The sequence below is a fragment of the Stigmatopora nigra genome, unplaced genomic scaffold, assembly GCF_051989575.1.
Source record: "Stigmatopora nigra isolate UIUO_SnigA unplaced genomic scaffold, RoL_Snig_1.1 HiC_scaffold_26, whole genome shotgun sequence".
In the NCBI taxonomy this organism is placed as follows: Eukaryota; Metazoa; Chordata; class Actinopteri; order Syngnathiformes; family Syngnathidae; genus Stigmatopora; species Stigmatopora nigra.
The window spans coordinates 775720-789060 of NW_027551605.1; the positions used below are offsets into that span (position 1 = coordinate 775720).

At 40.1% G+C, this 13341-nt stretch overlaps 1 protein-coding gene across 2 annotated transcripts in view; it reads right to left on the reverse strand.

Annotated features, from left to right (window-relative positions):
* The window catches only part of LOC144192354 (glutamate receptor ionotropic, kainate 2), a 66709-nt gene that overhangs the window by 38408 nt on the left and 14960 nt on the right, over positions 1-13341 (reverse strand). The window contains exons 2-4 of one of the 2 annotated variants that reach the window (XM_077711388.1): positions 4882-5049; positions 4392-4649; positions 115-296 (exon numbers count right to left, since the gene is read on the reverse strand). In XM_077711388.1, coding sequence (XP_077567514.1) covers positions 115-296; positions 4392-4649; positions 4882-5049 — 608 coding nt within the window. Of the gene's footprint in view, positions 1-114; positions 297-4385; positions 4650-4881; positions 5050-13341 lie in introns of both variants that reach the window. The other variant, XM_077711387.1, reaches the window with a different exon arrangement.

Consider the following 13341-nt stretch of genomic DNA (forward strand, 5'->3'; position numbering starts at 1 on the left):
CTTTCTGTTTGGACACATTATGTAAATTGCACTTTTAATTGGATTCAGAAAGCAGCTGGATAAAATGACTTGCTTCTTCCTTATGGCTGTTGAATGTTAATGAAGCAACGATACCTGTTTTAGTATCCAAGCAGCCATCTCATGTCCGCAATCGAAGATGACGTGGAACTCTTTTGCTTTCTTCATCTCTTTGAGGAGTGGCTTGGCGTCCTTGGTCTCGGTGGGCAGCTGTCGAATCTTCAAACGAATGTTGTATCGTGACGGAGCCTTGATCAGCTCCTGCAGTCGAATGAGTCCTGGAGACAAAGTAGACGCAACAACGGCAGGCTGTTTAAAAAGACGCCGTCGGTATGTGCATTGTTTGATGCACCGCCATTTTTAAGTCATTGTTAAAGATGCCATAAAACCTGCACGCTTCCCTAATCCATACTTTTGATTCTCCTACTCATAAAAAGTACACAAATATACTAATATGGAAGTATCAAGAGAATTTTCCAGTGTACACTACAGTCGAAATGAGGACAGAGAGTTGAGTTTTCATGAGTCAGGATCTGTTTATCTTGCTCCCACCTTTGTCCGCATGCTTGTGTTGAAGGACGCTTGGGTGGAAAGATCACAACGAGTTACCCCCCCAGGAAAGAGAACTCCAGAGTTCAGCGATGAAAACGCTGGGATTGATAGGAGAGATGATTACTTGTCATGGTTATAAAAATGGATGGAGGGCCGAGGGTATTTTGAGAATTGAAGAGAGATAGGATTTTCTCTCTCTCTCCCCCCCTTTTTTTTATGGAACCACTTTAAAATAGCTGAGCCTATTTCTTACGTTGAAATGAACTGCCGTGTGAGCACTTTAATGGGGTCCCCGGGAGTGAGACTGGATCACTGGATGGGGTGTGAAATGGGAACATGGATGTCTTGTTGTGAAAAATAAAAGCATCGTAGGGAAGGATGGTGAAACTCCAAAAAGCTCTCCCGGGGTGAATTCTAATGGCTCCCCATATGTTACGACCAGACTCTGTTTTTGCAGAAAACTTAAAGAAAAGGCGACATGACTTGAACATATTTCATTGACTTCAAGTCTACAGTACTCTTGGCTTGAAGAAAACACAAAAATGGATGACCTTGAGTGATGACCATCAATTTTTCTTACAATTGGAAGGCCACCATTGCTATCAATAAGGTTACCATACCTCTTCATTTAATTCAGATGGGATCGGTTCCTTAAGACCCATGACCCTAGTGCGGTATTGAAAATCAATGGATGGATTAACCCTAGATACTGACAAATGAACCACAAACCTTAAGGGTGTGTTTTTTTTAAGCTGAAGGTCAATTAGTTGGCAGTATTGCTGCGCCAACACTTTGTAGGACATCCCATAGAAGTTTCCAAGTTTCACTGTCAATTCCATGGCATAATCATGGTAAAAATCGACCAGAAACTTAAAAAAATGCAGTAGAATCACCTAAGAAAGAGACCAAAGGCCTTCTCTACTCAACTGAGTATATATCGATTACCAAAAGTGGGATGTCTGAGGAACGATACAGAAAAAAAGTCATCTCTATTGTTCATACTGTCACTCAATGAGGTGTTGGGCTTTAAATAATAAAAAAAAAAAAAAAGTGTCAAGGGAGTTGAACGTTTGCGAAACACTGTCAGTGTAGATATTTGTGGGTTCGAACTAATGCCTTCAGACATTCCCCCTGGATCTTCTAACGGCTTTGTGTGAATATTTTATCCCCTCCGATAGTCTTTCCCGCCAGCCGTCAGATAGGCTCCAAATCAGTAGCTAAGGGCCCTGGAGCATGAAGCTGTGTGATTTGTGAGCCTGGGGCCAGGTGGAGGCAGTGGTGGCAGCAAAAAGAGTGGTGGGGGGTGGGGGATGATGCGAAGGCAACACAGCTGTCACACTGAGTACCAGGTGGGTTCTATGTAGGTACTCCCTGGCCTCAATCACCATTTGGGGCCGGTCTTGGAGAAGGATTGTAGGGGCTGAGATGTCACCTTTCAGCACCACACTGGGGCGATTTGCTGGACAACATGCTGAGGAAGTCAGGATGAGGTCAGGGGGAGTATACAGATGGATTCGGCCAATTGGGAAGGGATATCATTTGAGGTTAACGTGCAAAGGGCGAGCACGCTGGGATGTGACATCAAATCACTAAGAGTTATCGAGTGTAATCCAATAATAAGCACTGTGACCAATATGTAGCTAGTAGTATACGGAGGGAAGTAGAAAGGCATTCGTATTTGCTAAGTTTGGGAAAAACTGGAGAAAATACTGAGGGAAGACACATAGTTATTTGTTGGTCCTGTTGTTGTGATAATGGAGGATAAAGAAAGGTAATGGAGGGATGGTGTTTAACTCAATTATACTTTTAGGCATTGCTTCCATGGAAATGCGGATGTTGAGAAGTAAAAGTCTGGTTTAAATTGTGGTTTTTGTTATGCTATTTTCTTTGTTAGTCGGGTAAGCATCCTTGTTATTTGTCAGGAAAGAAGAAAAAACAAAGTAGGAAGCAACTGCTCCATTTTCCGAATGGCAAAAAAAGAGAAAATGATTTCTAGCTCGGCACCCCACCATTTTTAAGATGACTTTTTCTGGTGTAAATCTGCAGAGAAAATCTGATCAACCACAGTGGAGATCAAAAGCTGCTCAAGCCACATCCTTGGGTTGTTATGGTCGAATAAAATGAACAACACTGGAGATTCAGTTGATGAGTACAAAGGGGAGCTGGATTCGTAACCCACGCACGAAAAAACAAAACTACTACAAGAACTAAGAAAGCCTTAACACTGAGCCCACAGGATAAACAAAACAAAAGAAGAAACAAAATATTCCCAGCGATGGGAACTGAGAAGGGTCTAAAGTGGAACCAGCTAGTGAAAGTAGTCTAAGATGGACAACACATTTAAACAGTGGCCTGTGATTTTTAGAGCGCGGACCACCACCAGGGCTGAACAATGCTAATCATTTCCAGCATACTCATTCAAGTAAACAAAATCTCAACATGGATTCAACTTGAACTCTGCATGTGGCCGTTAATTACATAGATGACAAATAAGTAGCCTTGCTGTATATATTATTATTGAATTTTGATCAAATATTATTAGGTAAATACAGATATTTCCTGAATGATATCTTCATGCATTCTACATAATTGATTATAAACCAGACATGGGCAAACTACAGCCCACCACAGGCCCTATATCATTTTTAAAATTACATTTTAATATTTCTTAATACATTCCTTTTGACTTGACTTTGTACTTTATACTTTTAACTTTAAGGATGAGTGATGAGTATGTTAATACTTTAGTCCTTTTTTTCTGTTTATGTTTCATATGTACTGTTAACAGATGCACTTTTTTATATGTATCATATCTTGTGCTGACCAGGCCCATTTGTCAAATTTTTAAAGACAATGTGGCCCCCAGGCCTAAAAGTTTGCCCACCCGTGTACTAAACCCATATGATTTTTAGATGAATACTTTTTGGGGGTTATTTAGACATTAGTTTCAATAAATATTATCTAATAATTCCCCAAATTTAAATTGACTTAAGTTTCTAAGAATGTGTGCAGTAGCACCTTTTCTAATATTCAAATCATCCTATTGAGCCACCCGGAAAGAGACTAAGTCGATAACTAATATTATACAAGGAGGTGGCAATAAAAAAGACGTGAAAAAGGCCGAGCGGCAGAAATGTGAATGTTTCTATTGGTGTCACTCGTCAGTATTTCAAACCTCCTCATAACTTGGTCTATTTTCCTTGCATTAAGCTGCCATCTCCTCCTAAAGCTCATAAATCGTCAAGTATTTGAATGTCGTTACCTTCGGCAGGGCAATTACCTTTTAGCTCATAAAGATATCAAACCGCTAAAATACAACTGGTCTCTTAAAAGGCGCATTATGAGACCCTTCACAAAGCGTAAGGGGGCACAAAATGGCTCATAGCCCCCCACCCCCCTGGAGATCAAGCGTCTGTGTGTTATTAATGGCGGCTGTCAGAGCACACATACTAGCACACTGCGGAATTGCATTAATCTGAAGAGACAATGGGTCATTCTGGGTAATGTGGTCCTTTTTTTTTTTAGTTCTCTTTTTACTCTTTTGTGCCTCTGCCGTCTTTGCGGGTAGACTGACACGAGCTGCACCTGGAGGACTGAGGTAGAACAGTAAGCTATTGATTTTTGAATTAGTTTGACAGGTTGCAAAGCACTCGGCGAACTCGCAGTGCCTCTTTTGTCGTTTCCATCTGGTGCCTCTCGCTATCCCGAAGGCACGGAGATTAGCACGTTTAAACATCATAAAGTACAACAACCCCCTGTGATTTGGCGGAAATGGCTTTTGGACTTGAGAAAAGAAGTGGAACAGCAGCTGTTACCTGTACCTGTGCTGTCGTCATAGACCACGGTGACGGTTCTCCATTTGAAGAAGTGCACCAGGTCCAGAATCGCTCGGCTGAGAGAGGAGAAGTCCGGGTACAGGCTGACATAGTAGGAGTCTCTATTGTCCGACACCTGATGTTTCCACTTGGTCTGGACGTGAGGCACCCCCAGAGCATTGCAGATGGATTGGACAGCATTGGCCGATGAGCTGTGTGAAGGTCCAAATATGGCAGCCACCCCGAGGGACAGCTGGTCACATGCTGGGGTGAGGATGAGAAAAGAGGAGCCGTGAGGCATGAAAGCGGGACATTTCATGACTATGCCATTATCTAGAGAAGCCCATTTTAATGGGATCCAATTAACACATTGGAGAAAATAAAGTCTGACTTTGCAAAGATGTAGTATGCTTTAATGGAAAACTCCATTGTGTTTCCAATTATTTTCCAACAAAAGTGTTTAAACATTGACAAAACTTTCTAAATGTCTACATACCTTTGCGGGATGCTTCAAAGCTGTCAAATATATTTATTCTCTGGATGTCATAGGTCAGCGTGGTATTGGGGAGCAATGTGCGGTTCCTGTTGATTGTGTTCAAGGCAAATTTGAAGGCTAGTTCTTCTGCTCCTGATGGGCCACTCTCGATGGATTCAAATATTCCTCCTGAAGACACAAAAAAAAACTTAGATTAAAATCCAGTGACATGCAAAAAAACTAGTCTTATTAAATAAAATGAAGAATAAAATAACTAATCAAGATTTTCAAGATCAATACATATTTTTGTGAAGTTCTCTCATTCAATCACTTGAAGCCTGTTTGCCTCAATGACCATAAATATTTCTAGTCAATCCAGTAACCCAAAACAAATGCACACGAAAAAACTATTTGTATGCTGAGGGCTGCTGCTAAACACAGAAACCAGGAAATGAGGACGTTGCGGTCAATCTTCCCAAAATGAGCTTGAACAGAGTCAAATCCCACTTTCAAAATGCTTAGGGATTTCTCTCAAAATAAAGCATTGCCTGTCGCCAACACATCACACCATCCATCCCTTATAGACTCCCTAACCTTGAGAGGAGAATTCACACAGGCTTTTGTGCTCATCGGGCCCACTCGGAGGCCTCTAATTGCCTAAAAAGATGGGAATGCCATGTTTTCACACTGCATATAAACATTAAATATAATGAAGATATAACCCGCTAAAAAAAAAAAAAACAATCACGCAGTACCGTCTCTGGATTTTCATTTCCAACTATGTAACCGAGGAGTGTACCAGTGATGGGAAATAAATAACCGTTTTTTGATCCCTGGAGGGGGTATATTTCGTTATTCCATTAATTATACTCATTATAATCTCTGGAGGCGAAATGTGAACTCAAACTCCGCTGTATATTATTGTTTTGCGGAGAAGCTGAAGACGCAAATGCTGTCATGCAAGGAGACTAGATTAAAAGACAGGGTGCGAGTCGCTTGTTGGGGGGTTTCTGTGGTGGTTGCAGAAACTAGTTATAGAGAGTGATGATACCATAAGGCCGAAAATGAAAGTATGGTTGCAGTAGAAGAGTGACAGAAGTGGTACATCTCTCTGAGTCCTGGCTTCACGGTATAATATTGGAAAAGGAGCCCATGCAATAAAGTGAACTCTTTTTCGTTGAAGTGATATCTATTTGCTACAGGTGGAAATCACCCATGTAGATATGAAATTATAATATATCATTTTACGTGACGGGACTATTGGTCGCCGGTCTTTTGGTTTATTTTAATATCTAAGTACTGTTTAATATCCAAGTACTGTTTAATACACAAGTCCTATTTAATATCTAAGTACTGTTAAATATCTAAGTACTGTTTACTATCAAAGTACTGTTAAATGTCCAAGTACTGTTTAATATCTAAGTACTGTTTAATATCTAAGTACTGTTTAATATCTAAGTACTGTTTAATATCGAAGCACTGTTTAATATCGAAGTACTGTTTAATATCGAAGTACTGTTGAAACCAGCTCTCAAAAATATACACGAGAGAGAGTTTAGTATCTAAATATGCTCATTTTGTTATACTGCATGGGCGTTAGGAATGTTAACATTATGCTACAAAAGATGGAATGGAACAGTAATTATGATGAAGACAGTTTGACCCTGGAATGTATTAATTCAATTTCCATTCTTTCCTATCAGAATAAATTGTGATGGATACTGCAAATGGCGCGTGAAGGTACGGAGTGGTACATTGACAGGCAACATAAGCGCATTTGGCTACCAGAAGACTCTAGTATAATTAATGACGTGCGGGTGAAATGTTGAGTTCAGTGGTGGGCGACCTTCTTCAACCGCCACTCTCAGCTTTGATGGGAATGGGAAGGGCTCCCTTTTCTATTTCCTTCTATTGATTCCCATCAATCATCAAATGAGAGAGAAAAAACATGCCCAAAATAGCAGATCGGCGCGTGATTTTAACCAAAACATCTTTCTCAAATGTCACTATTGTGTGGAAGTTCCTTTTTCATTCTTAGTTAATTAACGTCTGATCATAGACAAGCATTCCAGGTTGCGCCGTAACTCATTAATCGACGAGGTACGAGCTCAGCAATAATAAACGACAACCAATACACGCTATCTTCGACTAAATTACCCCCACTGAGGTGCAATTCATTTTAAAACAACTCCCCTTGGACGCGTTTATTATTTTGAGCTGAACAAAAGCCACTAAAGCTCCAAACAGTCCCTTCACTGCCGTTTGCGATGTTAAATAAAGGAAAGATATACTTGCATTGATTTGCCTCAGTTTTTCATTATTCTAAGAAACACCTGTTATATAAATCATTAATTTTTTCGTTGATTTTACTGCCAAAAAGCTTTTTCTTTAGGTCACTGTATATGTCCATCTTGTATAGGGAAAACCAGGGTAGTGAATGGGGGTTAAACTCAATGGAAAAAGATGAAATGTGACAGCGTATAAATTTCAAGTCATCAAGTCACATAAGTACAGGCTTTTTTGTAATGCTGTCACCGAGCGAGCTGTCATAATGGAATTCTTTTAGTTCATGTGATCCATCTCATCTCGCATTCATTTGATGGAAAATAAAAGACGAAGAAGACCTGAAAGTTGCCATGCTAGATGATTGGAATCACGTCAGTCCCAGCTAATAGACAATGATTACGCTATTGCCTCATGGCCTCTTGGGAGCAGACAGCGCGCTCGGTGTATTCAACCAGACTTCAAATGAGCATTAGAGGTGACACTCTCTCTATCTTTGCTTCTCCCTTCTCCATTGCTTGGACACAAAAGTCGGACTACAATAGCTGGAAAATGAATAGTTCATCTTTTTCTATGGGATAAACCCAGGGAATTTGACAACTTTTAAAATGATCCTATTTTTTTACAGTATATATGACTTAGTTAGACATAGAGGGAACACTTATTATTGTACAAGAACCACCAGAACTCTTTTCATGAATCTTTTCCTAAAAGTACATTTTCTACATCTTGACAAACTATCATCAAATAGCTTTACGCCAGGCTGCACAACTTTGAAAACATGTTATTTTTCTTTTCCTACTATTTTTTTTAAAGAGTCAGAGTTTAGTCTCATGTTCTTATCTACTGAATGCCTTCAGAACCACTACCAGAAATGTAACTTCAACTATATTCGTTACACTGTTTCTTTAGCCAATACGTTTTTAAATTGATGTTTTTCTAGCCTGTAATTGGTTGGTCAAAGCAAAACACAAAGACGTAGAAATCCGCATTTATGGACTGCATTATTTTTAAAGTATGATGGTTTCCACAGCTTCCAACTAACAGTCCAATAGGCGCAGAATGTATGTTCAATTTGTGCTGTGGGGCTGTTCAAACTCCTCATTAGAAATAATGTGGGTGTTAAAATAAGGACATAAACTGTGGGTAGGGTAGAATACAAACTATACTGGAAATTTCCAAGCTTTTTCCAAAAGAGGCCTGATACAACACCCCTGATCTATGCTATACTAGACAGAAAACACAAGAGAAAATACCTAAAGTCATAAGCTGGCTATATTTTTACACCATTGCACAAACGGGTTCATGTCCGCTCCGTTTATGGCAGCGGAAATGTCAGGACAGCCGTAACTGACTAAACTCTGAAAACTTTAAATGAGAATTTCTCCTATTATCTTTTCCGGTCAAGTCATAAATTTGCGTGACAGTGGTGATTTTTATATTTTTCCTCCTAAACTTGATTTATTTCATCAAACTATGAAGTACAAACTAAACTATGCTTGTTTTGTCTACTGCAGTATGATAGAAAAAAATAGAAAAAAATAGAGAATTGGCAACGACCCGGTCCACCAAGCACGTAAGAACCAAATGACTCCACAACAACACTAATAGAATTCTAATTAGAAATAACAATTTTGGTTCTAAGATTGAATCACGAGTCTTTAGGAAGAAAAAAAAGACACTCCTGTGTGTGGGAAAAGCCTAATGCAACATCGTTTAAGATTACACCAGTGTGGGGAAAATTCATTTAAGCATGTCTTGAGAGTCGAAAATTAAATTACTTGGCGAAATGATCTGATAATAACTTGCTAATTCAATTCTAAAAAGACTCCTACATGTTGCGCTCCACCTTTCAAAGAAACAGATGCGGGATTGTCCCAATTTGCCTAATTTATGCAATGTTTTTGTCATGGTGTTTTTATTATTATATTTTTTACGCTTTTGTAATTAAGGAAAAATCGCCTCTGAACTGTAATATCCGTTCACAACATAGTATTAGTCCAAAAATACTGTTGTTGGAGGTATTACAGCAGAAAGTAGCGATGTGTGTGTGTGTGTTTAAGTGTAAATGGCAGCAATACCATCATTGGGATGTGTGTGAATTATGGGTGCAAATGAAAGCTCGGCGTGAATTACGAGCGAGATAATCACCCATACGAGAAAACAGGCCTGCCTATTTGAGTGTTTGGCTATGTGTGTATATGCGATCTCCTGTTTTCAAGAGCAAGTGTGTGTGCACGGGCTTGTTTGAGTGTAAAAGTGTGAGTGGCGAGTGGAAATGAAAGTGATGCGTGGGAGGGTGTTTTCATATGTGTTTTACTCTTTTATATGTGCACAGCGGATTGAGTGCCTTGTGTTGCAGAGAAAATAGGCTTTTTTTCTTTTAAATGTATTTTTTTTTGGGGGGGGGGGTTGTGTTGGAGTATAACTGTAGTTAACAGAAAAGAGTAATACTCTATTAACATTCTTTTGAATAGATCTGTATGTGTGACTTGAAGCGAGGACAGAGGACGGAATGGTTAACCGGTACACAATGCATGAAAGTACAATTACTAGCTTTCTTTACTCAAGGATGCTGACGGAGATTGAGTCAGATATGTTGCCATGGCGACTCACGCATCTACGCCACGGGTGAAAAGCAGCGGCAGTTTGCGCACGCTAGCGGCTGATTGGTAGAGGAAGGACGTTAAGATAGTGCGGATGGCCTGTCTCCGCCTGCCTCGGTGACTAATGACCGGCAGTGTAGCTGCAGGATGGCGGCAGGGCCTACGCTACCATGGCAACCGGAGAGCAAAAGCATCGTTAGGGTAAGTGGCCCAGGTAAGCCTACTCAGGCTAGGACGTGAAAGCGCCTCTACCACCGCCACCCAGATTTGTTCTGATGGGGTCTCGCTACATTCTGCATAAGTGATGGAACCCCCCCATAAATACCCTTGTGAAATTCCCAATGGGAAGGCTCCCCGTATGCTTGCCTGTAAATGCGACGTGAAGCATGAAAGCCAGGAGAAAGGCGCCATTCCCGCTCATTAATCTGACGATCCCACCGCAATGGGTTGACCTTCATATACTACATTGCAAGGGCCTGTTTCGTCTCCTGGAAGACCACCTACGAATGTGACCGGGACACTGCCTACATCAGCCAACTTGGAGACCGGCCAGGGATGTGATGTCATACAAACAAGTTCAAGTGTCTAAAAAAAAACAACAAAAAAACATGCTTTCAAGAGCAAAAATATCAAAGTATGGTGTGTTTTGCTTGATGTTGAATGAACTATACTGTATTGGATGGGATAAAAATTAAATATTACATAGTAAATACAGTAAGTTAGATATGTTTTACATAGTTTTGCAACCACTTCTCAGATGTGACTAAGGTTTTTTTTTACCACAATGTAGTAAGAAGGGCTTTCTAGACTTGCCCTTTACACTTTGAGTAGTTCAGAAATTATACTTAGATAAACACTTTTATAGAATTAGTAGTAATTTACCCTAGAATGGAAAGTTTGGTGAAAAAAAAAGTATAAATTTGAATTTTGATATGTCAATCATGTAGGCTGAAATCCACCAGGACAAGCCCGGAGAAGAATGGATGGATATACCAAATAATATTCAAGAAACATTGTTTTTCTAACTTGTACTGGTGTGTAGGTGCAATGCCAAAAACTAAATGGGAAAAAAAATAAAGTGTTTGTGTTTTAGATCAATCCCAGCCATTACCTGCACCTGCTAAAATATTAATTTTCTGCTTTGGTCCAGAATTATTCTAAGTGAGCATCACGGTTTGAGAGAGAACACAATCCCTCCTGTCAGTCCTGAGCGTTTTGACACCGAGCTCAACTGTCCCCTGACACTCGGGGGCCGCTAAGCCTCCAGCTGACTCACACACTTGAAGCGACGCATGCGAGCACACACAATCACGCACTGGCGGGATTGAGCCTAAACCGAGCTGTCAGTCACAAAACAAGCCAGTCTGGGGAAAAGGTTGAAGTTTGGAGCCCACACCTGTGTGGCAGTCAACAACATTTAAATCCAATCTCCAAATCTTACCCAACACAAACACTTCATTAATGCACTCATGTCGACTTGTCAATAACCCCTTTACTTTGTTATTCGGCAAAATCCCTTCTGACTCAAGGTAAATAACTTGTTCTTGACCAATGATTGTTGTTAGGTAGGGTTATAAAAGCCTGCTTTAATTTCCAATCAGTCGGGGCCCACAACAAACTTGACTTTTTTGCCAAACGACCCATCTCATCAATTCCCTATTAGAACTGTGCACACTTCAATTAAAAAATGCATTGCCAAGCTGACCTGATTCCAACAAGAGGCACCAGTGATCGTATAACATGTATTCATGGGGAGCGCCTGCAACAGATGTGCTCATTTGCACGCGTTCTCGCCGCTCTCAATAATGTGCCAGCTAACTCCGCTAAATACGTGCTAATTTGCAAGACCTCGCCGTGGCGACGCTAAACTACCAGCTGACATTTTGTGTGCTAATTTGTCAAGGAGGGAGCCCTTTTGGTGCTAATTGTGCCAAATTGCGAGTACACTTTTCCGGGCCCCCGCATGCCAGACTCCCAAAGGAGTTCTCGTAACGCTTGCAACCTCTTCAAATTCTAAATGTCGCGGAAAAATAAAAACAGTCAAGATGTTGAAGCCGACATATACCTTAAAATACCCAAAAAGACATGGATGGCAACACATTTCTACAAATGGCGCTATGCAATATGTTAGGACCGACCCCCTTTGGCTTTGGTCTGCAAAATTGGTGTGGTTCTGCTGCTTTATACTCAGGGAATATTTGATAATGAAGTGTTTCACGGCATAATGTGGTAATAACAGCTTTCGTTAATTTTTATGAGGCCAGATTGTGATCTGGGTGACCTTTACATTAACATTTTGCAGATGGATACACTCTTGTGCTTTGGATGACATGACAGGGTACTTTTTTGTCTCTTTTGTGAAGCAAAGGGGCATTAAAGTGGGGGTCCTTTAGTTGGTACATATATACATAAGTCTTGTATAAATATCCACATCATCAAATTCTGGTCCCTCTGACCTTGTCTCCAAAGCATCTAACCTTAACTGTCCCTCTTATTATCTCTTTTCTAATCCAACTCCATCACTTCTACAGAGAACCTCAGCATCTTCATCTCCACTATTTCTCACTCCGGCTCCTGTCTTTTCCTCAGAGCTAATCTTCTACCTTCTTTACATGTAACATCTCTGTTCCCTCTGGAATCTCCTAATTTACACACATGTATTCAGTTTTAATCCTTCATTCCTTTTATTCAAGAAAAGACCACCACTTTTCTACATTTTCCTCTAACTGCTCACCTCAGATCACAAAAAGTCTGCACCCTAGTGTTCAGATTCATGCACCACATCACTAAAATGGACAAAGTCATGTTTTTTCAATAAAAAAAACATTTTTATCTCTCTAGCATTGAAAAAAAAATCCATCAAAATCTTCTTTCTGAGGCTCACCATAATGAAATGATAAAACATGTAGTTAACAGTCAATAAACCACATTTCCTATCATAATCAAATTCCCTTGTCACATTCAAATGTATATAACTATTACTGATTGTTGTTGTCATACAAAGATGAACATGTTGTATACTAAATATCATATTCTTCACACTGGTGCCAAATACGCAAATTTGCATTTTAGTGCCTTTCCTCCACAATGCTTAATCATGTTTGCAACGGCAACATGATATGCAAATTAATCGTGTACTTTTCATACAAAGTAACAACTACATAAAGGAAGGAACACCAGGCAAGCATTTGATGGTGTGCAATATATCGTACAATTTACCTTGAGGCGGATGTTTTGGAGTACTTTACAAAGAAAGAACTTCCTAATAAAGGAAAAGCACAAAAAAGACTGTAAAAAGCATGCCGTGTTTTAGTACATGTGGCTTATTCCTTGCAGGTGAGAGCACAGAATATCAAACAGGAGTCCAAATAAATCCCAAATCAATGGCTGGTTTCATCGCCAGTGAAATGAGGCAAAGGGTACGGGGCGAAGGAGTAGAGTGGGATGATTGAATACGGAGTTGCACTGGAACATTCCATGTATAAAAATGAGAATTTCCAATGCCACAGCCTTAAGGTTACAAAGTTCAAGTACATATCCTCATACCAATGCTATTACTCGTCTACTTGGAAGATGCCAAAGCAGCATATCA